This window comes from Pseudophryne corroboree, chromosome 11 (genome assembly GCF_028390025.1).
Source record: "Pseudophryne corroboree isolate aPseCor3 chromosome 11, aPseCor3.hap2, whole genome shotgun sequence".
In the NCBI taxonomy this organism is placed as follows: domain Eukaryota; kingdom Metazoa; phylum Chordata; class Amphibia; order Anura; family Myobatrachidae; genus Pseudophryne; species Pseudophryne corroboree.
In genome coordinates, this window is record NC_086454.1 from 315,389,869 (window position 1) to 315,401,993 (window position 12,125).

The following is a 12,125-nucleotide window of genomic DNA, read 5'->3' on the forward strand; positions in this document are numbered from 1 at the left end:
AAAAGGTATTTTACTTTGTTGGGGGCCACTGTTCTAAATCTATCGATGATTACTTCTTTATAGTTCCGCAAACTAAGGACCTAATTCACACCTGATCACTGTTGTGCGAAATCGCACAGCAGCGGATTATCGAATGACTGTGCATGCGTACAGATCGAAGTGCACACGCGCGAGGCCACACTGCGAAAGAATCGTGCGAAAATTTTGAACGCTAGGCGTACGCGAGGTGATTGACAGGAAGCGGACGTTTGGGGGGTGGTAACTGTCCGTTTTCTGAAAGTATTAGGAAAAACGCAGGCGTTCCCAAGCGTTTTCAGGGAGGGTGTGTGACGTCAGCTCCGGCCCCGATAAGCCTGTTTGTATCGCACTGTAGGCGGAAGTCCTGCGCTACGCACAGACTGTAAAAATCATTCGATGGTGAGTTGCAAACGGATTTGCAGATGTCCGCTGCCTGGTGAAGCTTTCGCACGGCGTACACATGCAGTCACACACTTACACGGGGGGGTGGGGGGTGGGATCACTCTCTATCCGTGGCGACTCTCTGATTGCAGCCCTCTGCAAAATCGCTGAGGAGAGATCAGGTCTGAATTAGGCCCTAGGTCGAAGTGTAAATGCGTAGAGATGTTAGGTGCTCCTCGCAAACTTGTGGATTCTGTATAAACTTAAGAGGATATTTGGGTTTTTGGATGGGCTTGGGTATCCAGAGAAAGAGTTAATGTGCGGCTTGGCAACCTGCTGACTGTCTCTAACCCAGAGGAGGATGTACGACAATTAGTAAAAAGAGGAGGAAAAGGAGAATAAAAAAAATTCAGTGGGGGAGGGGGGAGGAAGTTTAAAGTGCGAAGGATGATCCGATTCCATCCTGCCCCTCCTAGGGTTGCATAGATAGCAGGGGGTGGGCAGAGATGAGCAGGGCTGCAAACCATCAAGACACCCGATAAGGGCCAGGACAATCGCTGAGAACACTAGCAAAAATATTTAGACAATAAATGAAGTATCGGGAAGGCAGGCCACTATCTAATAGGAATCAATCATTTGGCTGTCTTCTGTCTGGACTAGTGGCGCCATAAGATCATAACTCCCCAACCAGGGCAGATAAGGGGTTAATGAAGGATTTAATTCTCCAGAGATAACGGACCCTATCGCTATCACAAACCCAGCTTGCTCTCGTCTAATATTTCCAGCTCCAACCTTAAAGCGTAGGAGATAACGACCCTGCACCCCCCACCCCCTCCCCCCCTTTTGTGCAAGATAGGAAAAGCTCAGATTTTCTGTTCTATTCGGTTCATTTTGTCCCTCAAGCAACAGTCTCCCGGTTTTAACCCCTGTCCCAGGAGGCATCGCTATTCTCTGCCAAAAATAATCTGTATCTCCAGAAAATCGCACTCCGTTACCACCGAGAAAAAAAAAGAAGAGAGATTAGTTGTTCATTAATCTATAGCGGAAGTTCAGTGACACTGCGGCGCCAGACAGGAATACTCAATTCAGTCACTTCTGGTGCGAAAGAAGAATTTAGGGCGTCCACGTAAGGAGCATCTCTCCAGTTCCATAAGCCAGGCTGAGAGATTACAGTCGCTACAGATACTATGGAAGGACTTTCACAAATTGCACATGTTTTAAGAGCAAAAAATAGTAATAAAAAAAAAAAAAAAAGATAACCTGCAGTAAGAGTTACTGGGCAATAGGCCTTGGGCGACACGTGGGAACAAGGATCCAAACATTGACCCAGATTTATCAAGCTTTGGAGAGTGCTAATTTGCACGGTGATAAAGTATCAGCCAATCAGCTCCTAACTGTAATTTTTCAAACCCAGCCAGTAACCTGGCAGTTAGAAGCTGGTTGATTGGTACTTTATCACCATCGAATTTATCACTCTCAAAGGCTTATAAATCTGGGCCATTGTGACTTAGCGCCATGCCCCAGGTACTGTACGTGAAAGACGTGATTAAGTACTTGTATATAGGATTTGTATATCTCACCAACACTGGAGGAGATGGGCTCCTGATTGGGTACTGAACTATTTAGCAGTGGGAGCTGAATCTGTCTTAAGTTCTTTTTTGTGGTCTTCAAACTCCACAGCAACCATCAGCTTCTTATGGACATAGGGGCAGATGTATTAACCTGGAGAAGGCATAAGGAAGTGATAAACCAGTGATATGTGCAAGGTGATAAAGGCACCAGCCAATCAGACACTAACTGTTAATTTACATATTGGAGCTGATTGGCTGGTGACTTTATCACCTTGCACATATCACTGGTTTATCACTTCCTTATTGCCTTCTCCAGGTTAATACAAATTGTTATTGTCTCTGCTTCTGAATAACGCAGGGAGGAAGTGAAAAACATAAATCCCCATTATAACACATCAGAAGCTGACAAACATCTTTGAGATCCTTGACCAGACCTGGAGCGGCATTGGTGCTCATCCCTAACCTATGTCATGACATTTATTCTAGACTTCCCATGCTCTTACCAATTGTGTCCGGTCCGGAGAAGATGCGTTACCACTGAAGGTTCCTCTGAATGGACCCCAGGTACAGCCTTTGGCTATCTCCGTCTGAGCAAGAACCCGGCTGACTCCATCTGGCGAGGGGATCTCCAAAACCAGTTCATCTGTTAAGGGGAGGAGGAAGAAGCACAGAGTGAGTGCGAGAGGAACACGGAGACATTCGAGAGACTTCGGAAGAGGTCGTTAGTCCTTTACCTTTAATTATTGCATTTAGAAATGAGAATGGTAATATTTACGGAGATAGAGATGACACATAGGTAATGCACAAATTACTCAACACAACTAAAAAAAAATAAGAATTTACTTACCGATAATTCTATTTCTCGGAGTCCGTAGTGGATGCTGGGGTTCCTGAAAGGACCATGGGGAATAGCGGCTCCGCAGGAGACAGGGCACAAAAGTAAAGCTTTTACAGGTCAGGTGGTGTGTACTGGCTCCTCCCCCCATGACCCTCCTCCAGACTCCAGTTAGGTACTGTGCCCGGACGAGCGTACACAATAAGGGAGGATTTTGAATCCCGGGTAAGACTCATACCAGCCACACCAATCACACCGTACAACTTGTGATCTAAACCCAGTTAACAGTATGATAACAGAGGAGCCTCTGAAAGATGGCTTCCTAAACAATAACCCGAATTAGTTAACAATAACTATGTACAAGTATTGCAGATAATCCGCACTTGGGATGGGCGCCCAGCATCCACTACGGACTCCGAGAAATAGAATTATCGGTAAGTAAATTCTTATTTTCTCTATCGTCCTAAGTGGATGCTGGGGTTCCTGAAAGGACCATGGGGATTATACCAAAGCTCCCAAACGGGCGGGAGAGTGCGGATGACTCTGCAGCACCGAATGAGAGAACTCCAGGTCCTCCTTTGCCAGGGTATCAAATTTGTAAAAATTTACAAACGTGTTCTCCCCTGACCACGTAGCTGCTCGGCAGAGTTGTAATGCCGAGACCCCTCGGGCAGCCGCCCAAGATGAGCCCACCTTCCTTGCGGAATGGGCCTTAACAGATTTAGGCTGTGGCAGGCCTGCCACAGAATGTACAAGTTGAATTTTGTTACAAATCCAACGAGCAATCGACTGCTTAGAAGCAGGTGCACCCAACCTGTTGGGTGCATACAGTATAAAAAGCGAGTCAGATTTTCTGACTCCAGCCGTCCTTTAAATGTATATTTTTAAGGCTCTGACAACGTCCAACAACTTGGAGTCCTTCAAGTCGTCTGTAGCCGCAGGCACTACAATAGGCTAGTTCAGGTGAAACGCTGATACCACCTTAGGGAGAAAATGCGGATGCGTCCGCAGCTCTGCCCTATGTCGAATGGAAAATTAAATAAGGGCTTTTATAAAACAAAGCCGCCAGTTCAGATACTCTCCCGGCCGAAGCCAGGGCCAGTAACATAGTCACTTTCCATGTGAGATATTTCAAATCCACATTCTTTAGTGGTTCAAACCAATTGGATTTGAGGAAATCTAAAACTACATTTAGATCCCACGGTGCCACCTTAGGCACCACAGGAGGCTGTATATGCAGTACTCCTTTGATAAAAATCTGGACCTCAGGGACTGAGGCCAATTCTTTTTGGAAGAATATTGATAGGGCCGAAATTTGAACCTTAATAGATCCCAATTTGAGACCCATAGACAATCCTGATTGCAGGAAATGTAGGAAAACGACCCAGTTGAAATTCCTCCATCGGAGCACTCCGCTGCTCGCACCACGCAACATATTTTCGCCAAATACGGCGATAATGCTTCGCGGTGACTTCCTTCCTTGCCTTTATCAAGGTAGGAATGACTTCTTCTGGAATGCCTTTTCCTTTTAGGATCTGGCATTCAAACGCCATGCCGTCAAACGCAGCCGCGGTAAGTCTTGAAAAAGACAAGGACCCTGCTGAAGCAGGTCCCTTCTCAGAAGTAGAGGCCACGGATCGTCCGTGACCATCTCTTGAAGTTCCGGGTACCAAGTCCTTCTTGGCCAATCCGGAGCCACTAGTCTTACTCCTCTTTGCCGTATAATCCTCAATACCTTTGGTATGAGAGGCAGAGGAGGAAACACATATACCGACTGGTACACCCAAGGTGTTACCAGCGCGTCCACAGCTATTGCCTGCGGATCTCTTGACCTGGCGCAATACCTGTCCAGTGTTTTGTTGAGGCGAGACGCCATCATGTCCACCATTGGTTTTACCCAACGGTTTAATAGCATGTGGAAAACTTCTGGATGAAGTCCCCACTCTCCCGGGTGAAGGTCGTGTCTGCTGAGGAAGTCTGCTTCCCAGTTGTCCACGCCCGGGATGAATACTGCTGACAGTGCTATCACGTGATTCTCCGCCCAGCGAAGGATCCTGGCAGCTTCTGCCATTGCCCTCCTGCTTCTTGTGCCGCCCTGTCTGTTTACATGGGCGACTGCCGTGATGTTGTCCGACTGGATCAACACCGGTCTTCCTTGAAGCAGAGGTTCCGCCTGGCTTAGAGCATTGTAGATTGCTCTTAGTTCCAGAATGCTTATGTGAAGAGACTTTTTCAGGCTCGACCACACTCCCTGGAAATTTCTTCCCTGTGTGACTGCTCCCCAGCCTCTCAGGCTGGCATCCGTGGTCACCAGGATCCAATCCTGCATGCCGAATCTGCGGCCCTCCAATAGATGAGCCTCCTGCAACCACCACAGAAGGGATACCCTTGTCCTCGGCGACAGGGTTATCCGCAGGTGCATCTGAAGATGCGACCCTGACCATTTGTCCAACAGATCCCTTTGCATGGAATCTGCCGAAAGGGATTGCTTCGTAAGAAGCTACCATTTTTTCCCAGGACTCTTGTGCATTGATGTACAGACACCTTTCCTGGTTTTAGGAGGTTCCTGACCAGGTCAGATAACTCCTTGGCTTTTTCTTCGGGAAGAAAAACCTTTTTCTGAACTGTGTCCAGAATCATCCCCAGGAACAGCAGACGAGTTGTCGGCATTAATTGGGATTTTGGAATATTCAGAATCCATCCGTGCTGCTTTAGCACCTCTTGAGATAGTGCTAAACCCATCTCTAGCTGTTCTCTGGACCTTGCCCTTATTAGGAGATCGTCCAAGTATGGGATAATTAATACGCCTTTTCTTCGAAGAAGAAATATTATCTCGGCCATTACCTTTGTAAAGACCCGAGGTGCCGTGGACAACCAAACGGCAGCGTCTGAAACTGATAGTGACAGTTTTGTACAACGAACCTGAGGTACCCCTGGTGTGAGGGGTAATTGGAACGTGGAGATACGCATCCTTGATGTCCAAGGATACCATAAAGTCCCCTTCTTCCAGGTTCGCTATCACTGCTCTGAGTGACTCCATCTTGAACTTGGACTTCTTTATGTACAGGTTCAAGGACTTCAGATTTAGAATAGGCCTTACCGAGCCATCCGGCTTCGGTACCACAAAAAGAGTGGAATAATACCCCTTCCCTTGTTGTAGAAGAGGTACCTTGACTATCACCTGCTGAGAATACAGCTTGTGAATGGCTTCCAAAACCGTCTCCCTTTCTGAGGGGGACGTTGGTAAAGCAGACTTCAGGAAACGGCGAGGTGGCTCTGTCTCTAATTTCAACCTGTACCCCTGAGATATTATCTGCAGGATCCAGGGATTTACCTGCGAGTGAGCCCACTGCGCGCTGTAATTCTTGAGACGACCGCCTACCGCCCCCGAGTCCGCTTGCGAAGCCCCAGCGTCATGCTGAGGCTTTTGTAGAAGCCGGGGAGGGCTTCTGTTCCTGGGAAGGAGCTGCCTGTTGCTGTCTCTTCCCTCGTCCTCTGCCTCGTGGCAGATATGAATAGCCCTTTGCTCTCTTATTTTTAAAGGAACGAAAGGGCTGCGGTTGAAAGGTCGGTGCCTTTTTCTGTTGGGGAGTGACTTGAGGTAGAAAGGTGGATTTCCCGGCCGTAGCCGTGGCCACCAAATCCGATAGACCGACCCCAAATAACTCCTCTACGCATCGCGTGTCCATAAAGCTCTTCTGGCCGAAATGGACATAGCACTTACCCGTGATGCCAGTGTGCAGATATCTCTCTGTGCATCACGCATATAAAGAAATGCATCCTTTATTTGTTCTAACGACAGTAAAATATTGTCCCTGTCCAGGGTATCAATATTTTCGATCAGGGACTCTGACCAAACTACCCCAGCACTGCACATCCAGGCAGTCGCAATAGCTGGTCGTAGTATAACACCTGCATGTGTGTATATACCTTTTTGGATATTTTCCATCCTCCTATCTGATGGATCTTTAAGTGCGGCCGTCTCAGGAGAGGGTAACGTCACTTGTTTTGATAAGCGTGTTAGCGCTTTGTCCACCCTAGGAGGTGTTTCCCAGCGCTCCCTAACCTCTGGCGGGAAAGGGTATAAAGCCAATAACTTCTTTGAAATTAGCAGTTTTTTATCGGGGCACCCCACGCTTCATCTCACACGTCATTTAATTCTTCTGATTCGGTAAAAACTACTGGTAGTTTTTTCACACCCCACATAATACCCTGTTTAGTGGTACCTGTAGTATCAGCTAAATGTAACATCTCCTTTATTGCCAAAATCATATAACGTGTGGCCCTACTGGAAAATACCGTTGATTCGTCACCTTCACCACCGGAATCAGTGCCTGTGTCTGGGTCTGTGTCGACCGACTGAGGCAAGGGGCGTTTTACAGCCCCTGACGGTGTTTGAGGCGCCTGGACAGGCACTAATTGAGTGTCCGGCCGCCTCATGTCGGCAAACGACTGCTTAAGCGAGTTGACGCTATCCCGTAATTCCACAAATAAAGGCATCCATTCTGGTGTCGACCCCCTAGGAGGTGACATCCTCATATTTGGCAATTGCTCCGCCTCCACACCAATAACGTCCTCATACATGTCGACACACACGTACCGACACACAGCAGACACACAGGGAATGCTCTATACGAAGACAGGACCCACTAGCCCTTTGGGGAGACAGAGGGAGAGTCTGCCAGCACACACCAAAAAACGCTATATATGACAGGGATAGCCTTATGATTAAGTGCTCCCTTATTATTAATATATTGCCATTTATTTTGCCCCCCCTCTCTGTTATACCCTGTTTCTGTAGTGCAGTGCAGGGGAGAGACCTGGGAGCCTTCCTGACCAGCGGAGCTGTGACAGAAAATGGCGCCGTGTGCTGAGGAGATAGGCCCCGCCCCTTTTTCGGCGGGCTCGTCTCCCGCTATTTAGTACATTTAGGCAGGGGTAAATATCTCCATATAGCCTCTGGGGCTATATGTGAGGTATTTTTAGCCTTTTTAAAGGTTTTCATTTGCCTCCCAGGGCGCTCCCCCCCCAGCGCCCTGCACCCTCAGTGACTGCCGTGTGAAGTGTGCTGAGAGGAAAATGGCGCACAGCTGCAGTGCTGTGCGCTACCTTAAGAAGACTGAGGAGTCTTCAGCCGCCGATTCTGGACCTCTTCTTGCTTCAGCATCTGTGAGGGGGCCGGCGGCGTGGCTCCGGTGACCATCCAGGCTGTACCTGTGATCGTCCCTCTGGAGCTTCATGTCCAGTAGCCAAGAAGCCAATCCATCCTGCACGCAGGTGAGTTCACTTCTTCTCCCCTCTGTCCCTCGTTGCAGTGATCCTGTTGCCAGCAGGAATCACTGTAAAATAAAAAAACCTAAGCTAAACTCTCTAAGCAGCTCTTTATGAGAGCCACCTAGAATTGCACCCTTCTCGGCCGGGCACAAAAATCTAACTGGAGTCTGGAGGAGGGTCATGGGGGGAGGAGCCAGTACACACCACCTGACCTGTAAAAGCTTTACTTTTGTGCCCTGTCTCCTGCGGAGCCGCTATTCCCCATGGTCCTTTCAGGAACCCCAGCATCCACTTAGGACGATAGAGAAAAAAAAAAAACAACACATAAAAGAGGTCCCTAGCAGTTCCTACTCCGCTTTCTAAGTCACCCCAACCTGTCATCATAAAATATTGCTAATTACATCTTGTACTAGACACACCTTCAATTTATCCCCAGAATCCAATTTCTTCTTAACCCTGGACCACATTCCTGCTGAGATGCAGTACCTATTTGCTGTCTGCAGAGGTCAGTATTGCAGTGCTGAGTGACAAGTCACCTAAAGGGTACAGGAAGTGTTGCACTCATTGCACAAATGTATATTATATTATAGTAAGTATGTTCTGGGAATGGTTTGACCGCTTACGGCAAACCTAGGGTCCGAGGAAACCCTTACACTATATCATAATAATAATAGCTCTAGACCTGCAGCCAAATCTCAGCTGAGACTCTAACATTCAAGACAAACTGTCAATAAATCATAATTTTGCCGTTTGATTCCTATAGAGACATAAAAATGGACCCCCAGGGAGGAGGTGCGGCTGAAATGTGCAGCATCTCAGAAACAACAACAAGAATCCTCTGTTAATATAAGGTTAACATCAGAGCTGCGAGGTCATGGCACTCATGTCTAACTGATAAGGCTTTTGGGCTGACACTTTCCATGTCAAAACATCCATCTATCTTCTCTGTATCAAACCCCACCAAGGAAAATACACAGAGCTGCTGATAAGGCGGCCTCTGCAAGCTGCAGGGATAAAACTAACAAACAGGGACACGGCACAGTAGCAGCAGGCTCAGCGGTTACATTCCCAGGAACCGCTCACAAAAAGTGCAAAAAGGTGTCTAAAAGAAGATGGTCAGCTCCCTGGTACCTCCAGAATGAACAGTGCACCCCTATGTAACACGGCAAGCTCCGACTCTAAATAACAAACTTCTAACCTAATAAGAATACACTCAGGCTCAGACTGGCCCACAGGGGTACAGGGGAAACCACCGGTAGGCCCCACTGCCTGGGGGGCCCTCCTCCTCTAGGGATCAGGTTCTAGACTGTGCACTTGAATTATATATTATACATATGTTACCATATACTGCACAGGATTATGATGTATTCTCTACAGTACATTGCTGTCATTAATCTGGCACATTATCATGTATGCACTAGTATTAATTACTATATAGATTATCAAGGAATCCAGACCAGGTACTCTATAATGGTTAGCCAAACCTCTGTGGCTGGCCACACCTCTAATCATGGGCCCCTACCACTGCATACCCGGGTGGGCCCTTTATGCTCCAGTCCGACACTGAATGCACTACACCAGTGGTCCTCAAACTGGGTGCTAGGCACCCTGGGGCACTTGCAGGGGCGCCCTGGATTGGCGGTCCAGGACCAATTCAAATTATTTACGGTCAATGTAATAGGCAAAGCCAGAGCTGGTGGCTGCCAATCATAATATAAAGTGAATCCTGTCCCTCGCCACATAACGGACCCTAAGGACGACATATAAACACAATTTGCTTAATGTAATATTTTTTGGGGGGGAATTTCTCAATAAAGAAATGTTTGGCCTAGGGGGTGCCGTGAAAACAATTCTGATACTCTAGCGCGCCGTGACTCAAAAACGTTTGGGAACCACTGCACACTATACAGCAAATTTGCATTTTAAAACAGTCAATGTTAATCTTACTACATTTGGTTACTTTGTGCACAACAGACATCTTTCCATCTTGCTGCAGATGATCTGAGCACTACAATTTAGCAGCCAGTGGCAGAATGATCCTGACAAATAACACTTGATTCTAGCATAAAGAACAAAAGGTCTTCTATTTACACCTTAAAGTGTCCAACCTGAAGGTTTTATGGGCTTTAAAGATGATGGAAAAAATCTGAAACTACAACAGGATAAAAAAATAAAAAAAATGACGTTCTGAGCAAAACTTTGCAGACTGTCCGCCAAGGTGAGACCGTTCTGAAACCTGGCATACAACGTAGGGGGCAAATCAGTTGTCCAGCAATATTCAGCCAGACGTCACCGCGCATTACAGTTGGCAATCTTCGCGTCTTTCTTGTAACACCAGGACAGTTCTCTGTCTGGTCCACCTGCGTTACGGTCTGACAGGTGTACCACCCCAGTCTAGCCCCCTCATTTCGAATAACAAAATTCAAGGGCCTGGGCAATATGGCTGCTGTGACGGAAGTCCCATAGTGCTGAAATAACCTCGGCTGCACAGTGACTACATCTGCTGCTGCCATAGAGGCTGCCACAGCAATTCCTGAAGGAGAACCTGTTAATAGGGGTTTAGAACGTGTTCCCCGGACACGCGCTTCCTCGGCACTCGCTCCCTGCAGTCCCCACTCGGCAGCCTATGTTTCTCACACCGATAGCAAGTTAGGAAAGATAACAGCTGACCTTGCAGTCATTAATATTAAGAACACTCAGTGCGCTAATAGTTAAAAATAATCTTTTTTTTCCCCCCCGATTATCACAGGAGGCAAAGTCCGCTCTGAATCCTATCTCTGTATCAATAGTGTTGGTTCTTGGTGACACCACACTCCAACAAATATAGACCCCGTAATCTAATCTCCCATCGCAGGGCAGCATCTGATTGGCTGACGCCAGCCAGCTGGTCTGCGTATTATCAGACTATTCCCTATCACCGGGATCATTAAGTAAATGTTGCAGGTAACTGGGGCTGTTTGTTTCTGATAAAAGTCACTCTGAAATGAAATAATAACAGCTTTAAACTATTAGCGGGATTCTTGGGAGGGGCGACAGGAGGTCATCAGAGACTTTTTACATAATGCTGACAGTGTCCTTAGCTCTGTGGACTGGCTGTTGGGGGGCGGTATATGCTGCTTTACACAGTGCGCACAATTGCCCAATATATATTTACTAATACAACAGTTTATTTTGAATTTATCTTTATTATTTATTAAGCTATTTAATATAGCGAACGCATATTCCGCAGCGCTTTACAGAGAACGCTTGGTCATTCACATCAGTCTGTGCCCCAGTGGAGCTTACAATCATACACACAGGAACACACATACACATGAAGGGTAATTGTTTTGTCAGAAGACAGATTACCTGCCAGTATTTTTTTGGACTGTGGGATGAAACCGGAGCACCCGGAAAAAAAACCCTTGTATGAACACGGAGAACATGCAAACCACATACAGATGGTCATTGAGGCAATAAAGCTAACCACTACATCATCCATGTGTAGGAAACCTGCAGTTACATATAGGAACACTTATCAACACAAATAGGATGCAATGCACTGTCCTGCCACTAGGCGGTGCACCATATTCTCCCTAAACAGAGAAATCAATATTGTACACCTGCCACTTACACAGTTTAGAAAGGTGGCCCTTTTATCCTGGCTGGGTTATGAGGAATGAAGGGGCTGCTACAAGACTGCTACCTTATTACTGGGAGCCGCCTAGCAATGAGTTACAGTGGATACATTCTGTAATAAAATAAAAGTGACTACTTAGTTCTCTGTCTTTGCCTCCAGTCCACTGTCAATTTATGGATCGCACCAGGTTTCCATAACTTGTGTAGAATTAGCCGGCTTTGCTTCAGGCTTATTAATAATCTGTTGTGGATCTGGTAACATAAGCGTCCCGGTCGCCCTATCACTTTCCCTATCTCTTGTCAGTGTTCTCTTGTTTTTACTACCCATAATATGTATGATAGGTGCATTTATCTATATCAGAGGAAAGAGGGTCCTGCTTCCTAAAGCTTACAGTCTAGATCAGGCATGCCCAACCGCGGTCCTCAAG

The 12,125-nt window shown here is 46.9% G+C and overlaps 1 protein-coding gene across 2 annotated transcripts in view; it reads right to left on the reverse strand.

Annotated features, from left to right (window-relative positions):
• The window catches only part of ZFPM1 (zinc finger protein, FOG family member 1), a 192,399-nt gene that overhangs the window by 32,800 nt on the left and 147,474 nt on the right, over positions 1-12,125 (reverse strand). For both annotated transcript variants that reach the window (XM_063945653.1, XM_063945652.1), the window contains exon 5: positions 2,474-2,613. In XM_063945653.1, the coding sequence (XP_063801723.1) occupies positions 2,474-2,613 (140 nt within the window). The remainder of the gene's footprint in view (positions 1-2,473; positions 2,614-12,125) is intronic.